At 34.0% G+C, this 19,002-nt stretch overlaps 1 protein-coding gene across 1 annotated transcript; it reads right to left on the minus strand.

Moving 5' to 3' along the window:
• Nucleotides 1-6,607: 6,607 nt before the first annotated feature.
• Nucleotides 6,608-14,572, minus strand: LOC118438650. The gene is made up of 4 exons (XM_035859192.1): nucleotides 14,203-14,572; nucleotides 10,181-10,538; nucleotides 8,790-8,981; nucleotides 6,608-7,604 (listed from the first exon to the last, which is right to left on the minus strand). The coding sequence occupies exons 1-4, from the start codon at nucleotides 14,570-14,572 to the stop codon at nucleotides 7,322-7,324; spliced, it is 1,203 nt and encodes a 400-aa protein (XP_035715085.1). The 3' UTR covers nucleotides 6,608-7,321.
• Between the last annotated feature and the right edge of the window lie 4,430 nt (nucleotides 14,573-19,002).

A 19,002-nucleotide genomic window follows, 5' to 3' on the forward strand; every position in this document is an offset into this window, starting at 1 on the left:
ACAGGCAGCTGCATCGCATTTTTAGCTAAACTCTTCTCTCTCAAAGTCAAACCCTTTCAGTTTTCATGGCTTCATTCTCATTTTCATTGTGTGTATAGGAGGAGGAGAAGAAGAAGAACCAGATTATGAACGAGATATTGATTCCTTTAGAATATATAAGTTGCAGGGGTGGGCAAAATACAATATTTTGAGCTCTGTTCTTCCCAGGGTTTGGATTTCCAGGTGGCTGTTGCACCTACAAAAAGACGAAAATCTATTTACGTGGAGTAGAGAAAATACGGTTTTATAGCGTTATATCGCTGGAAAAATACTTTATTTTTAAAAATCGTGAAAATAAAGTATTTTGAAACCGATAAAAGGTTAACTTTTGACCAAAACCTGTAAATATTTTCATATAACTGATGGATTCACCACGTGGATTCTGGTCTGTCAGTAACAGCCCTGGGAAGAACAGAGATCAAAATCCTGTAGGTATATTTTGGCCAACTCTGTTTCTCAATGTCTTAAAAAATCATTCCATTTAATTTACTTCGACGAAAGGCCATCTACATTTTAATTAACTCAAATTCACCCGATTTTTTACTCTGGTGTCAAAATCTTACATTTCTGAAAATTTTCTCAAATAACTTTAAGAAATTTATTTTCCATTACTCCCAAAATACTTTATTTTCAAATAATCTTAGAAGCAATGCATTTTGACGGCGATAAAAAGTTAGTTTCTTAAAAAAACCCCCCATATTTTCGACTGACTGTTGTCTTCTCCACGTAGACTTTCGTATTTTTGGGGGTGCAACACCCCCGGAAATCTAAACCCTGGGAAGAACTCAGGATCAGCTCAAAATACTGCATGCATTTAATATTTTACCCAACTCTATTTTTAAACTCATAAAAATCGATGATTCAATTTAATTTGGTTCCACACTTGCATAGATTCACAAAGAAAAAACCATCTAACAATTCTAATGTGATTATAATTCACGCTAATTTTTTCTTCCTGGTGTCGAACTCTTACAATTTTCGGAAACTTATCCGTTTTTCGGAAACCTTCTCAATTGGTTGGAAATTTCCGACAGCACGATTAGCAAAGGTATAGCCCTGGAAATCCAACCCGTCTAAAATGTATCACACTTTTCACAAAGTATTTTGCCCATCTCTCCCCCCAAGTTAACAACTTTAGTCTGATTTGATCCGACATAAAGGCAAGATTGCGTATAGCTGAAGAAGATGAGGGAGTAGTCCGACCAGATTGACCAACCACTTACCAACCACAACCTCTGCATTGTTGTTCATCCATAAAACAAACACGTCGTATTTCAATCTCGACATCGATATTTAATCATCTTCATCTCTCCATCTCTCTCCTCCTGAAATATGATCTTAATCACTTTTAGTTTCTAAAGACCATCTCTCCGCGTGTCTCGTGGCGTGGTGTGGCGTGCCGTATGCGAATTGTAATTTCGATGTCTGCACAAATTGTGGTGGTGGACGCTGCGGGTTTCAAATCGCATCTCTTGACGTACGCAAATTTCGATGCACTGCTAAAAATCTGGTATAGTCAGGCATTCATTACCGGTATTAAATTTGTTACCGCTTGGAATTAAAATTATATCTAAAAAAAATATTGTACAAATATTTATTGTGCAAATATTTAGTCGTTCAAGCTATGCAGAATAATAATAAAATCTACGCAAAATTTGGTACCGATATGATAAAACTTTAATACCAGGGTATTCTTTACTGTGCGATGTTACGTACTTATCAGTACCACTTGGGTGTATAAAATTATACGCTTGGTATTATTTTAGTACCGGATTTCTAAGAGTGTGACTGGACACTGCGGGGCCAAATAGATAAATGCCAATTTTATCTATTTGCCATTTAATTTCATTGTTTTCTTGTTTGCACAGCCAGTTAATTAGATTCCCTGCAGAGGAGAGTTGAGGGGGCACACAATTATTCTATTTCATCGAGTAAACAAGTCGTCATTTACATAAATAAATACACTTGTTACTTAAACAAACATAACTAAAGAGCGTCCGAAAAAGAAGAGTCACTCCCAGTTGACTTTGACAGTAACGATGCTGTTCTGCCGATATTTTTCGAGTCAAGTGGTTTGCAGTCAACAATTATGGCAATTTTCAGCAGTCAAGTTTACTCCATTATTTACGACTATTTTTATTAAGCCGGTGACCCCAAGTACGTAAAGATAAAGGCATAAACTTCCCAAATACGGAAGTTGGTCTGTTTAATTTAAAGCTAAAATTAAATTCGCAATTCATTCAAGTCCTGTCCGATTTAGCTGTAAAAATCGCGTGGTCATCGATGACGCACGTTTTAACAAGAGTCGTCTTTTTAGCCCGAATCAGGCCTTATGTGCCCGTCATAATTGTCTGTCTATCTATCCATTATGTACGTTCGTAAACCTTGTCCAATCGACTTGAAATTTTGCAAAGTCGTGCAAAATTAGGAGGCAAGTTGTAAGATGAGGAAAATGTGTGGAAAATTGTCGTGGTCGTATCATACCCACCTCAATTTTTAGTAACACTCTGACTCGGGCTAAAGAAGGCTGCATTCTGAGTTTTTAGATAATAAATGATCAGGTTTCCTGGTCCAATCTGGTAGGACAAAGCGAGGCATCGAATTACTTATTTTTATTCTTGTCGAATAAAAATTCAATCTTTTCACAAAATTCGCCCCTTTCTGATACATTTTTTGCCACGATTGCGCTGTAAAATTTGCACGTTTCTTATACATTAAACCGACCAAATTGTGCCTAATTTTCAACAATATTATTCCGACAAAGTAAGTGAGTTCTCATCCAAGAAAAAGAAGATTAGCATGGATTGTAAGACGGAGCATCATCTTCTGTTTTTCGCCTGGGAGGCTGGGCGTTGTCCGATTTGTCATGCTCTCAACATGCATTATGAACTCTGGAATGGACCATTTCTCCAACAACGTGGACCAAATTAAACGCTAAAATTGATGACTAATCGTCTTCTACTTCTCAACTTTTTTCCATGCGGATTTTCTCAATTCAATTTTTCAATCAATTCAATCCTGAATCCACCCTTTCTGTCGTCTCCCTCCCTCCGCACCAGTGGCCGCGGAAGTCGTGGGGACCTGGGGGACATTGCCATTGTAGGATAATACACTCAAAATAAGGTAGTAATGAATCATTACCATGCGGAATGACTATGTGTCTCTACCACGTCGGTTACGATTTGTCGTAGAAATGGTAATAATAAGTTCAGGGAAATTCAAATTTAATACATAATGGTATTCACTTCCTTAATATTTGGTAATGAATTTGAATTTCCCTGAACTTATTATTACCATTTCTACGACAAATCGTAACCAACGTGGTAGAGACACATAGTAATTCTGCATGGTAATGATTCATTACTACCTTATTTTGAGTGTAGGAAAGGAAGTTGTTTATATATATAAGATGGGGACATCGAATAACCCTGGGGACATTGTCCCTCTGTCCCCACCCACCCTTCCGCGGCCACTGCTCAGCACCACGGTATTATTAATGACTCCAAGTCTCTTGGGTGCTATCAACCTTTGCATAAAACAAAAACATACATTTTACATTTACATACGAAGGAAGGATAAGAACTCGCCAATTTTTTTGCACATTTATTTCCGTCCCTCCCAAGAATCAAAGCGATGTTATCAACCTCTCGATGCGGTGAGTTGTCTTCGTCGTGAAAGGCAGATTAATTTAGATCCAGTCTGGTTCACCGAACTGATAAGTTCCGAGATTTAAATCTTGCAGAATTTTGGGATGTCATGATGTCATGAAAAAGCGGTAGTACGCATGTGCAGATGCAGGCGATTCAAACCTTGCAAAATTTCGGGTAATGTCATGAAAAAGCGATGAGGAAGGAGCGCTGCAGATAAACTGCATCCAAAATTATTGCTAAATCATGAAAATTCGCGAAAAATTGTGCGAAAAAACTGGACACATTTATTTATTGAGTCACTCATTCTAAAGTACAATTTTTAATTGCAAAAAACATACATACATAGATTAGAATTTGGGTGACCTCTCTATTTAATAAAGGTGCGAAATAAATTGAGCCTGAGTTGCAAATCGAAATTCTGCAACATTTATCCTGCAGAATTTTGCAATTCGAATTTGCACACTGTTCAAAATCTGATAGAGTCACATAGATACTTCGTGATTTGGTAATAATTTCATACCAGATTGTAACGGAGTGGTAAGTTTTTCATTTCCACGACATTACTGAACGGTGATTCCCGTTAATACCAGAGCCCGTAGAGTCACATATGTACTCAGGTCGGTAATGATTTAATACCAGAGTACAGAGTGTCATGAAAAAGCGGTGGGAAATGAACACTGCAAATAAACTGAAGTCAAAATTATTGCTAAATCATGAAAATGCTTCAATTCATGCAAAATAGTGCGAAAAAACTGGTCACACAGATTTAGTGAGTCACTCATTCTTACAACTTTCAATCGCCCAAGATTTCATAGATTAGATTTTTGGGTGATGTTTCCGCCAGAAAAAAATTTTGAGGATGAGCAGCGTATTTTAAAGAATGTCAAGATGTGAATTCCGTAGTGAATAAATTAACACTCGCAAAATTATTGATAACACAGCAAGAAAATGCATCAATTCAGTGCAAAATAGTCGAAAAAAGCTGGTCACATTGACTTACATAACATACGTATTTATTTTTTCACTCCTAATTCTTACTCTCAATAATTTTTTGATGATATTGTTACCGGCTCTCTACCGCTCTGGTAAAATAATTTATCACCGAAGGGTAATATATATACAGAGGCTAAATCCTGCTCCGCCCCCAATGTCAACGCTCAGGTAATAAAAATATTACCGATACCGGAGGCAATTTCTTACCCACAGAAGAAAATTTGTTACTATAGTGTTACCACGCGGTATAATTGCATAGTATCTCCACCGGTAACAATATTGTCAAAAAATTATTGAGAGTGTACAACTGTCAATAAGATGAGTGACCTTTTTCTTTAATAAAAGTGAGGAACAAATCGAACCTGAGTCGAATATCGAATTTCGAGACGTCATGAAAAATGAATGAGTGGGAAAACTGAGGCAAAAATTATTGCCAAAAGTTGTGCAAAACATTGGTCAAATTTTTGCATTTATTTCGTGAATCACTAATTCTTACAAGTATTAATTAATAGCGTAAGATTATATTCCGGGTGATTTTTCAGCCAGAAACAAATTTTCAGTTTGAGTCGCATATTTTGCAAAATTGTTAAGATGTGAAAGCTGTAGTGGTGAAATTGTTGCTAAAAAGTATTGCCAAATCATGAAAATGTGCAGATTAATTCAAGCAAAAATAGTGCAAAAAACTGGTCACATGTCTGCCCTTATTTAATGATTCACTCCCAATTCTTATTGACAACTGTCATTTACACGAGATTAGATTCCGGGTGATTTTTTAGCCAGAAACAAATTTTGAGTTTGAGTCTCATATTTTGCAGAAATTTTTAAGATATGAAAGTTGAAGTCGTGAAATTAACGCTCGCAGAATTATTGATAGGTAATAAATCATGAAAATGCGTCAATTAATGAAAAATATGCAAAAAACTGGTCACATGAGTTTACTGACAATGCGATGGTGTGAAGTGTAACCCTCCGATTTGGTTGAAATTTTGAAAGTATGTGGTCCATGTCAACACAACCAACGTTTCTTCAGGCAGTTTGTGCGATGGCCAGAATTTTGCAAAATATTTTAGGTCAAAGTTGAAAAACGGGCGATTTTTAGCACGGGAAAGGAATGGAGGTTGAGTTAGCTTCCTCCGCCTGGTAAAAATCGCCCGTTTTTCAACTTTGACCTCAAATATTTTGACAAATTCTGACCATCGCACAAACTGCCTCAAGAAAGGTTGGTTGTATTAACATGGACTACATAATTTCAAAATTTCAACCAAATCAGAGGGTTCCACTTCACACCATCGCATTGTTAGTCACTCTCAACCCCATTTCTTACAACTGTCAACAAGATTAGATTACATTCCGGGTGACGTTTCTGTTTAAAAAAAAGAACAAAGTTTGAGCCTGCGAGTTGCATATCTTGTAAAATTTCAAGATGTGAAAGCCGTCGAGGAGAAATTAACTCAGAGATATTGCTAAATCATGCAAATGCGTCAATTCATTACAAATAAACAGTGCAAAAAACTGGTCACATGTGCATAATTCACCCTTACTCCCAATTCTTACAACTGTCAAAACAATACAAGATTATATAGATTCTGGGTCACCTTTCTGTTTAATAAAAGTGAGCAACAAATTTTGAGCCTGAGTTGCATATCTTGCAGAATGGTGGAGAAATTATTGCTAAAAAGTATTGCTAATGAATCATCATTCATTAGCAATACTAAATGTAAATAAGTGCGTCAATTCATGAAAAATAGTGCGAAAAATAACCAGTCACATTTACATAAGTATGCATTTACTCACTCCCAATTCTTACAACTCTCAGGCAGATTAGATTATACATAGATTCCAACAAATTCAGTACGAGCTACATACATATCTTGCAAAAATTTGTCGTTGAAAAAATTATTGCTAAATCATGAAAACGCGTCAAATCAAGGTGGCCACATGTGTCAATTTATTTCGTGAGTCACTCTCTCATCCCCAATTCTTACAACTGTCAATGTAACAAATATGTAGATTAGATTCTTTAGTGACCTCAACAAATTCAGCGTGGGTTAGATATTATCTTGCAGAATTTCGAGATGTGAAAGCCGTAATCGGTCAAAATTTTTGTTAAATCATAAAAAATCGTGCATAAAACTGGTCAAATTTTAATTTATCACCCAAAATTCTTACAACTATTAACACAAAATTCTTAAATTTAACAAATTCTTAACTCACTACTTAAAAGTGAGGAACAAATTGACTCCGAGTTGCACATCATGCAGAACTTCGAGATGAGGACGACATGATTATCGATTAAAATTATTGGAAAAAATTGTGAAAAATAGTGCAAAAACTTGGTCGCAATTAATTACATATTAAGTGGCGACTCGTTCAAAATTCTTAAAACTATCACCACAAAATTCTTAGAAATTTTTTGCATAAAAATAAATTCCCTAACATCTTAAATTTCTCATTACAAAAATCTCAACTCACTATTTAAAATTGTGGATCAATTTGAGCCTGAGTTGTGTATATTGTAGAATTTCGAGATGTGAACGCCAAGAAATGCTTAAAATTGTTGCTAAATCATGAAAAACAGTGCAAAAAAAATTCGCACAACTATCATTATCTTCAGCATCAAGTTAAGTGCGACCTTCTCTCTATTTAAAGGTGAGGAACAAATTGAGCGTCAACTGCATACAATTATTCAGACAGCAGAGAACGATGGAGTTTTCGAACGTGTACAACGACCCGGCCGTGCAGCGCACCGCGTGGAACGACTTTTGGTACGCGATCGCCTCCTTTTTCGCCCTGTTCGACGCCCTCCGCGCCACGACGCCCTGCTTCCACTTGGCGACGACCTCCTTGTTCTGGTCGTTCACGTCGCCCGCCACCGCGAGCGGGGTGATGGCCTCGAACGCGCACCGGATCCCGCACAGTGGACTATCAAATAAATACAGTTTAATTATGTCGAGATTTGGAGAAGTTTCGCGATCTATTTCATAAATTAATTTAAAATACAATTTTTCACTTTTTTTCAAAATGGCATTAATATTTTACAACAAAAAATAAAATAATTTTGAGATTTCAAAGTTATCGAAGTACTCGTGTTATTTTTTTTGAAATTTGGTGTCTAAAGAAGTATCGTGAGATTAATGGGCGTACCAACTTCTTATTTCGCATCGCAACTCATTTAGCAGTTTTGCGAAGATCAAAATATTTCTGTCATGAGGGGATTCGCAAGATATGATCTCGAAAAACTCTCCAATCTCGCAAATCTACTGAAAAACACCCATTTTGGTATTGCTTCCATGGATTTCTGTAATTTCTCCTGCTGGGGATGGTGAAGATGAGTGTGCGAAATAATTTTGCAAAGCAAGAATATGCCCAATTGCTAGGTAAATTTGCGAACAAAAACTTCACGGTTTCCCAGCAAAATTTTTTACTTAATCTCGCATATCTCGCAAAACTTCGCAAGTTCTGTTATTGCTATGCTCAATTTGCGAGATATGCCAAATATGCCAAGGTTGACGTGAGTACGCCCATTATTAATATTACCAATATTAACTTTGCATAATTTAACCATAATAATTATAGAGTTTTTTCCTTGTGCAAATATTACAGTGGAACTAAATTTATTCAAACATTTCAAAATTTTTGTACGAAGCAACCATATCTTTGATCTTTAATTAACGATATTCTTTTTCATTTTATTTCTTCGGCTTTGAAATCTTACTTTTGCGAAATCTCGCATATCTCGCAAAACTTCGCACGTTATGTATGATCAATTTGCAAGATATACAGGGTGGTTTAAATGTCAGGTTACAATGGAAAATTTGTCAATGGGAAAAATTCGCAAATCTCCATTAGTTACCGAAATTTTGTCTCTAAAATTAAACATTTCAAGAATTTGGTCATCAGTGTTCCATCAGTTTTATAAAAATTTTATAAAAATCTCAACCAAAAATCTTGTAACTAATGGAGATTTAGGGGTTTTTCCTATTGAAAAATTTTCCATTGTAGCGTGACATTTTAACCACCCTGTACATGCGATATATGCGATATATATATTTGCGAAGGTTGACGTGAGAACGCTCATTATAATCAAAGTGGGTAGCCAAGCCTTACAACATGAGATTAGATCCGGGGTCGTAGTGCCAAATGCGTATGACGCCGAACATCAGGATGGACACGATGGCGAAGAGAAGGTTCGGAAACGTGGAGAGGTACGTCACAAAAGCGTCGTTCATTAAGGTGGCGATGCACTCGATGGAACGGTACTGATGCACGGAGGATTTTTCACCTCGGGATAAGGCGAACCTGAAAAATTATGAGAAATTAAGTCCTGTCCATTTCTCATGGCCAGGGTAAGGAAAACCCCTGGGTTTTGCTATTGAAAACCCATACCCAGGGGTTTTACCTGGGTTTTGCGGGTAGTCGGAGTTTTGGGGGCAAACTGAGTCAGCGTCTCATGTATTAAGTTCAGAAAATAATGAAAACAAATGAGTTTTTCAGTAATTTCGCAACAAAACTGCTTATTAATTATATTTTAATAAGTAATTAACTTGTTGAATTGCTAGTAATGCCCTGTATATTTTGCAAAATTTGAAAACCCCGACTACCCCGACTACCTGTGGGTATTGCTCAAATTTGCTACCCCAAAACCCACTAAAACCCGCAATACCCCAATACCCCAAATACCCTGGCGTCTCCTCGACTTGAAATCATGCTTGTGAAAAATTCAATCATCTGTTAAAGTTTAAATAACTAAACTTCACCAGATTTTTTTTCTGGGGCCAAACTTTTTCAATTTCTTCAAATTTGACAAGTTTAGAAAATGTATGGTTTCTAAAGAAATTAATTTGTTATCCTTATCAAAATACTTCAAAAAACCTGTATTTTCTTTCACTGACTGCTATCATCCCTGCGTAGATTTTCAACTTTTTGTGGGTGTTACAACAGCTCAGAAAGAACGGAGCTCAAAATACTCAATTTTTACAAAGTACTTATTGTTTATCACCTCTGTTTTTAAGTGGGTATTTAAATATTTATGGTATATGTAAATCCCATAAAAATAAATTCCTGAGATTTTTAGCATGAAAATACATCCCTGTATATTTAACTAGGAAATAAACCCCAAAATTTCCGACATTACATAAAATTCCCATAGATTTTAAATCTCCGCAAAACAAGACAAGCCATAAATTCCATTAATTAAGTACACTTCTACTCACGACATTCTCCTCAATTCCGCCACGATCCAGGACATCCCCAAAAAAATTATCGTCCAATTGAAGGGTATTAAATCCCTTATATTTATAGCACGAAAATAAATTCATGACATTTTTTTCATGAAATTAAATTCATAGCTTAATTTGCATGAAAATAAATCCCTATTATTTTTAGCTAGGAAATAAATCCCCCAAATTTTCGGCATTGCATAAAATTCCCTCACATTTTAAGCGGCACACAAATAAGGCATGCCATAAATTCTGTCAAGAAACTACAATTTCACTTACGACATTCTCCTCAATTCCGCCACGATCCAGGACATCCCCAAAAATATGATGGTCCAATTGAACGACCAGGAGAAGAAGATGACCGTCGTCAAGTAGTACTCGGCCGCCATGAAGGGCACTTTATGCAGGAGGGGGATGTAGTAATTCTTGAACCCTTCGCACGGGAGGAAGAAGGAGCTCACGAAATGTGGGGCGCAGGGACTCTCGTCAACTAGCAAAATGTGCACAAACGGATTTCCGGCCAACATTAACATCCCGAAAAATATGTAATAGCTTAGCTTCTTCTGCTCGTAGGATTCCGTCATTTCGTCAAAATTTCTGTCCGATTTTTCTGGAATTGAGGGCAACTTATCGGAATCTGTGGGAAATAAAAAAGTTAAAATTCGGATAGGAAAATTGATGGAAAATTCCCGAATAAAAAATATTCCGTAAAATAATTATGCATAAATTTATGACAACTTTTTATAAAGAAATTTTCCATAAAAGTTTATTATTTCTTGTAGTTTTGTTCCCGTTTTTAAATTGTGTTGGTTGCGTTGTCCAAAATTCTTGGAGATTTTAAAACCCTGGTTATAAAAAACTAACAATTGATGGAAAATTCCCAACTGAAAAGCAGCCTGCAAAATTATTCTCCATACGAAAATTTGCAACATTTTATATATAAATTTCCCTGCAAAATTCATTTTTGCGACTTTTTGTGCATTTCTCTTAAAATTTGGCTTGTCTATATTTCTGTCATAAATTAAACCTAAAATCAGTGTTGTAGTAGTTAACTACAAAATGTAGTTAACTAGTAGTTAACTACAATTTTTTTGCAAAAAGTAGTTGTAGTTAAGATTTAACTACTTTATTAAAGTAGTTGAAAAAAGTAGTTAAACTACTTTCTTCGATGGTATAGTTGACGAAGTACATTTTAACTACTTTTCAACTACTTTTTAACTACATGTCATCTAATTTAAAATATCTTTTTAATCAAGAAATTTGGGTTTTCAAATCTTCTTAAATTGATGGTGTTCAAGTTTAAACAAACTGCCTTAATTATTCACAGAAACTGATAAAATGCAAGATCAAATCCAATAAAAATCTCGACTTCCTGAACGTAATTATGTTTTTTAGAGGAAACACTGAATATGTTGTAAATAATTTTCTTATTTCAATGATTTTAACAAAGGGTTTAACAAAGAAAAGAAGGTAAAAGTTTCTCTTTCATCCAACTACACAGTCTTAGAAATTCAGTATTAAGATAATAACAAGCGGTATTCATATATGACTCTACCAGCGTGGTATGGATAAATAATACCGTGTAGTAATAACCCGGTATTAAAGTTTTGCAATATTGGTATCAAATTTTTACGGACCGGTATAATTTAACACCAAGCGGTAGCAACTTTAATATCTAGAAATCAATACCTATACTTATCACTATGCCGGATTTCTAACAATGCATCGTAGAAGGTAGTTAAATCAAAGTAGTTAAAAAGTAGTTGAAAGTAGTTAAAAAGTAGTTGAAAAAAAGTAGTTGAAAAGTAGTTAGTAGTTAGATTTTAGAATGTAGTTAGAAATGTAGTTAGATTTTAACTACATGAAACCGAAGTAGTTGTAGTTGTAGTTCAACTACTTTTATGAGTAGTTACACAACACTGCCTAAAATCATGGAATATTATTCCCCACTAAAAATATTCTATACAAATTTCTGTCAATTTTACCAAAGTTCAACTTTTCAAAAATTCCAAAATTTTTTTAAATTATATTAAAAATTTTAATTTTCTCAAAAAGTATTTTTTTACATAATTATGCCCATATTTGTCTCTTCACATAACAAATCTAGTTGTAAAAATATTGTAATTCTTCAAAGTCGGAACATAAATATTATGGAAACATATCGCAATAAATTTCCTTAGATTTATTCTTTTTTTGTTCTTCGAGTATTTTTATAGTCATAAGAAAACAAAAGGATTCACTTTCTCTTGCATTGTCAAAAATTAATGCATTTTTTTAAAACTTGCAACTTTTTGTTCCCAATACTCGTCCAAAATTTATAATTTAGTTTAGAAAACAAAAAATTGATGGAAACAATTTTTACATCCCAATTATCCTAATTCTGTCCAAAATTTAATTTTTTTCTACATAGTCATATCAAAATTTGCCTCTCGGTTTTACATGCATTTCCCCCTAAAATTGTATTAAAAAATGTAATGTATCTTTTTACATTGTCCAAAAATCATACATTTTTTTAAAAACTCACAACTTGTTTTTCGAATATTCGTCCTCTTCACGTAGCTCAACCATCAATTCATAAATTGCAAATTTCCCCCTCCAAACTTGACGAGACAGAGCCTCGTCAAGGTTCTAATTCTATTTGTTTTGAAGTCATCCAAAATTTATAATTTAGCCCAGAAAGCAGAAATTCAGGAAAAATACCCCGTCAAAAATATTCAAAAATATATTGTGGACAATTTTTTATATCCCATTGCTATCAAAAATGTATTTTTTATACCAAATAATCATACTAAAATTTGCCTCGTTACATATTTAATTCATTTCTTTTGCATAGTCCACAATTCATAATTCAGACCGGAAAACAAAAATTCAGGAAAAATACCCCACCAAAAATATTCTGCGCAAATTTTTGACCTCTAAAAAAATTGGCAACTTACACAATTTGCGTGTAAACTTGTGAATTGGTAAAGTTTACAAAATTGGTTTCTGTAAAGAAATTATACTAATTTCGGATCAACTTGTTTTGTAACCTGGAAACTGAAAAGGTTTCACGTCAACTTTGAAAATTTTGTGAGGTTGAGAACCGTTAAAGTTAACAGGTTAATTTTTACGTCAGATGAAAGTTCTTACACTGCAGTAAAGTCGTAATTTTTCATTAAGTTTTATAAAGTTTTCATAGTTTATGTAAAGTTTACAAATTTTTAAAATATTTTGAAATATTCTCCTGAAGGAAATATTTATTTCGCAAATTTTTCATCCAAAAACTTACAGGTAGTTTAGTATTAATAAATTAATGCTTAAAGCATTGTAAACTCGTAATTGCATAAAGTGTTCACGGTTTATGTAAATTTGTCAACTTTGCAAAATATTGAAAAATGCAGAAATGTTGGAATGTTTTTTTGTGGATTTTGTTAAATGACAATTTTTTATATCCAATTGCTATCAAAAGTGTTTTATTTTTTCTACCAAATAATCATACTAAAATTTGCCTCGTTAAATATTAAACCCGGTTCCTTTTACACCGTCCAAAATTCATAATTCGGACCGGAAAACAAAAATTCATGGAAAATTCCCCACTAAAAATATCTGTATTGCTTAAATTCCTAAATTTCCACATTATTTTCAAATTAGGGTTCCTGGTTTTTTCATATCTAATCCAAAATTCATGCAATTTTTTTCGAAAACTCACAACTTGTTTTCTCAATACTCATCTTCTTCACGTAGCTCAACAAGCAATTCACAAATTGCAGAATTTCACCCTCCTTCGTCTCCACCTGGACGAGACACAAGCTCTAATTCTATTGTTTTATAATACATTTTCAGATTTCATAATTCAGCCCGGAAAACAAAAAATTCATGGAAAATTCCTCACAAATTTTGTTAAAAATTCATTATTGTTTTTGTACAAAATCATGAAATTCTCCACTAAAAATATTCTTCATAAATTTCTGATAATTTCGTCAAAAATTCTGAGTTGTTTTCTTTACGGAAAACAAAAATTCCTAAATAAATACTCGTTGCCTAAACTTTTTTACATTGTTCAAAATTCATGATTTAAAAAAAAACAAAAAATATTCTTCATAAATTTCTGATAATTTCGTCAAAAATTCTGAATTGTTTTCTTCACATGCCAAAATTTTGCCTGTTTCATTACACAATTCTTTTACATTATTCCAAATTCCAGATTCAGACCGGAAAACAAAAATTTCGTACTAAAAATATTGTTTAAATTCCTAAATAAATACTTGTTTCCAAAACTTTTTTACATTGTCCAAAATTCATGATTTAAAAAAAGAACTCACTAATTTTCCGAATACTCGTTCTCCTCACGTAGCTCAACAAGCAATTCACAAATTGCAGTATTTCTCCCTCCTTCGTCTCGAACTGGACGAGACAGAGCGTCGTCAGGGTGTACGCCATGAGCCAAACGGTATTTAGAATTCGCAACACGAGGGGAAAGTAGCCGCGACTCATGGCCTGCATCAGTCTCCCGGCGGCCAAAACGTTCATGAAAAGGTTGATAAATTTATGAATTTTGAAATAAAAACGGTGTCGTCTTCCGGCCCTTTTGACACACTTTTCTTGCGAATCCCAATCGAAGGGGAAGAGTTTCAAGCCACTCCCCACGTCGAGGAGGTGACACACGGCAGAGATTCCTTTTGGGGTCAACATCTTTGCGTCATCTGAACCTCGGAACCATCAGTTGAGCGAAGTTTTTATAGGAATCTGCATATTTACAGGGTTTCGTTTCTAGAGGGTTAATTTGCTGAATTTTTGCACTGTACACTCTAAATAAATTTGATTAAAATTAACTCAATTTTGAGTAAAATTGCCACCAAAGCAACTATTGAGTAAAATTTACCCTGACAAAGGTAAAATATACTCAAAGTTGAAAGATTTTTGCTCAACTTTGAGTAAAATTTACCTTTGTCAGGGTAAATTTTACTCAATAGTTGCTTTGGTGGCAATTTTACTCAACTTTATTTACAGTGTAAAATAAGAATTGCGAGGTGCACGAAACTGCAAGAAACATGTGCTGTGTAGCCACACGTAATATGGCATTTCTTAATAATTTAACATATTTCTTACTCTGCGTAGTAAGAAATGCAAGAAATTTGCAAGAAACAGGCACCATGTTTTTTTTGCGGATTTGACGCCTTTTTTGGCCTGAAATGGGACAAACGCTAGAAATGCTAGGTGTCCATACCTGTTCAAAAATTTAATTTTCATTCAAAAATCAGTCATCCCGATTTCAGACTGAAGATTTTCAGTCATTTTCGCTCAAATTCATTTCATTTCACTTCATCGGACTTCATTTCTTACTTCGCCGCATGTATTAAGCATAGGGTGAAAAATGAAATGAGTGAAAATCCTTTCATTCACAGTCATTCATCCGAAATGACGGAATCCTTCGGTCATTTTCATTCACATGACAGGAAATTCATTTTCATTCACTATCATTCTTTATCATAATCAGTTAAATGAATGAAAGTGAACAGGTATGTAGGTGCCAGAAAGTGCAAGAAATATGCATTATCTATAGATAATGTCTATAGACACGCGCCGTGTGAACTATGTATGCGCGACGGAGCGTAGTTTCTTGCGCCTTGCATTTCTCCCAGGCCAAAATATTTACCTGCAATAAACCACTTTCTCCCCCTTATTTCTTGCACGTGGTTACTTATTGAACCCGAAACCCTGCAGATTTCCTACCCACGCACTTTTTCCTAAATCACTATATTTTCTAGCCACCCAATTTACTCCATTACTTAATGGTCATCACATTTTGTGCGCATTTCTTTACGCAAATATTTATCGTAACCCGGACAAAATAACTTAAGCCGAGGTTATCAAACGTATCGCAACGACGTACTAACAATGGAGGCGCAAACCATGTTCAGCCCAGATAATTTTTTGACCTTATTAGTTTGAAAGAGCAAGTCTTTACAAACAACATTTGGTTCGGCACTTGGGCAGATGCGCAAATTTCAGCACGTTCTGGGCGCCGCAAGTTCGCACAAACGCACGAAGTTGAACTCGCGCTGGGCATTGCCCGAAAAATCGTGCGTTTTTGCGAACTTGCGGCGCCCATAACGTGCTGAAATTTGCGCATCTGCCCAAGTGCCGAACCAAATGTTGTTTGTAAAGACTTGCTCTTTCAAACTAATAAGGTAAAAAAATTATCTGGGCTGAACATGGTTTGCGCCTCCATTGTTAGTGTAAACTGAAACTGTTATTGTTACTGGTACGAAAATTATATATGCAAATATTGACCGCCAAACAGTAACTGATCCAGAAATTGCTTTCCGATGGAAAATACCATGATGCCCACTGGACTGGAATAATACGTAACTTTACAATCTCTGCCCGGTTGTTGGGTACACAAAGCATTATTTTATTATGGTTGCACTACCGTCATAACAAAATAATTTCTGTCATAATTCGGAGAAATGTTTACACTCTTAAAAATGGTAGAGTCCGATATATACTCCGTACTGGTATTGATCTGGTAATGACTTCTTACCGGGGATTGGTAGTAATTTGTTTTGCATTGGTAAATTTGTCATTACCACAACTTTACGAAACCGTAATGCCCGTTATTACCAGTGGCGTAAGAATCATGTATGTATATACACTCTTAGAAAACTGGTATTAAATTATTACTGACCGGAGTACATATATGACTCTACCGGCACTGGTATTAACGATCATAACCGCTTGGTAAATTCTGGTAATGAAAAATTAACTAGTCAGAAACGAATCACTACCAATTACCAAAGCTATACCTTAGCGGAGTATATATGTGACTCTACGAGATTTTTAACAGTGTATGCACTCCGGTCGCAATAACGATTTAATACCAGTTTTCTAAGTCACAACCCCAAACTGGTACACTCAAAATAAGGTAGTAATGAATCATTACCATGCGGAATGACTATGTGTCTCTACCACGTCGGTTATGATTTGTCGTTGAAATGGTAATAATAATTTCAGCGAAATTCAAATTCATTACCAAATATTAAAGAAGTGAATACCATTATATATTAAATTTGAATTTCCCTGAACTTATTATTACCATTTCTACGACAAATCGCTACCGACGTGGTAGAGACACATAGTGATTCCGCATGGTAATGATTCATTACTACCTTATTTTGTGTGTATGGATTTGGCAATAAGTTCTTATGTACCGAACTGGTAGTAATTTGTTTCTCCGTTGTAAATTTGTCATTACCACAACCTCACTGAATGGTAATACCCGTTATTACCAGTGTCGGTAGAGTCATGCATATATGTACTCCAGTCAGTAATGATTTGATACCAGTTTTCTAAGAGTGTTACAGCTTTTACCAGAATATAAACTTAGCTTATTATTGATCACAGTAGACCATTTATAATTTAACTTAATTAATTTAAAGTGTATTTGTCTTGTAATTATTTTACTCGAATATTGTATTTACGAAATTCATACATACATAATCAAAATACGACGTCAGCAATAAATATGGTCGTCAATCCATAAATAAATAAGAAATTTCCAGTATTGTTTACAAGTTCATTAAGTCTGCACAATCATAAGCGTGCACAAAACACGATCAAAAAGCCAGCCAAACAGCGTCGTAAGTCAGATTATTAATCTAGTGACCAGTAATATTCTAAAAATAGCTTTTTGTCCTTCAGTTTCATGTAATAAAATCAATACGTAGGAATTTAGCGTAATAATTTCTCCAAGTTATACAAATTTTGAGTTGAATTTACGTAACTCTTGAGTTGCAGCAAATTTACTTCAAAAATTTGAACATTTTCGAGTGCAATGATCAAATCTGAAAAATCTTTATCTTATATACATAGGTAATTTATTTCGAACGTTGGAATATTAGATTTAAACAATTAAGTTTGAGAGATATTTACATACCTGTTCAAAAAGTATTTATTCATTCAAATTCAAGATTCATTCAACTGGATAAAATAATTTATTCATTATTCGTTTTTTATTGTTCGTTTTACAAGTTATGCAAATTTTTAGTTACATTTATTAAATAACTGTTGAGTTGCAGTAAATTTACTTACAAAATTTGAGCATTTTCGACCCCAACGATCAAATCTGATAAAGCTTTATCGTATATATTTCTCCAGCATAATTTTTTTGGACGTTGAAATATTACATTTCAACATCAGTCATTCACAAAAACTATACAAAATTTGAGACATAATACCTGTTCAAAAAAATATTTATTCATTACAAAATTTCATTGAGAAATTTAATAACATTATTCAAGAATTATTCGTATGAAGTTAAGTTTGAAAAAAATGGTTATTCATTCATTATTTATTATTCATTTCACAAGTCATATTATTTAATGTGACAAATATTCTGTTTCAGTTTCAGTATCATATAACAAAATCAATGCGTCGGATTTTAGAGTAAAGATTTATCAAAGTTGTTTAGATACTGATTTGTATTAAATTTATTGTTAAAATTTCAAAAATTTTTAGAAGGTGCAAATTTTACAAGTTTAATTAAACACATTTGCATACTTTTTTTACGTAATTTTACATGTTTAAGTTTACAACATAACTTTACACTTACAATTAGTCACAAATCAGACAATTTAATGTGACCATTAATAATTTTCTCTATTTCTGATTCAGTTTCACGTAACAAAATAAATTTGTATGATTTCGAACTAAAAATTTATCTCGTTACCGACAACTTATCTAAACACGTTTACTCTAATAAACTTGTTTTAAAGAAATTTTTTCCGACTTTGAAATATGCAACTAAAAATTTTAAAGTATAAAAAAATTATCTATAAATTTATAAAATTTAATTATTTACCAATTTAGTAACTTAATTCAAATTTAATTTAATCTAATTTCTACTTTTGCAATCATCATGCCATATTCAGCTTATTTTAAACAAGTTTTAACTATATTTGTTTCACATAATTTTGTTTGTGTCTTTGAAATTTACACTATAAATTTACCGTGCATTTTCTCCTGTTCGGATGCAAATATCTCTGCCAAACGTGCCCATAGGGAGATCATGTCTTTCCCAAATTTCATACTAATTAAATTTCTGATCGACTGATACTAATTTG

Source organism: Folsomia candida, unplaced genomic scaffold, assembly GCF_002217175.1.
Source record: "Folsomia candida strain VU population unplaced genomic scaffold, ASM221717v1 Fcan01_Sc024, whole genome shotgun sequence".
NCBI classification, from domain to species: domain Eukaryota; kingdom Metazoa; phylum Arthropoda; class Collembola; order Entomobryomorpha; family Isotomidae; genus Folsomia; species Folsomia candida.

What these genes read in the sequence shown, in the direction of transcription:
- LOC118438650 (XM_035859192.1), bottom strand. Translation starts at nt 14,572, where the DNA reads ATGTTGACCCCAAAAGGAATCTCTGCCGTGTGTCACCTCCTCGACGTG. An exon ending in GCGGAATTGAGGAGAATGTC is followed by an intron (nt 8,982 to 10,180) that starts GTAAGTGAAATT and finishes ATAATTTTTCAG; the next exon opens with GTTCGCCTTATCCCGAGGTG. An exon ending in CCCGGATCTAATCTCATGTT is followed by an intron (nt 7,605 to 8,789) that starts GTAAGGCTTGGC and finishes TTTATTTGATAG; the next exon opens with TCCACTGTGCGGGATCCGGT.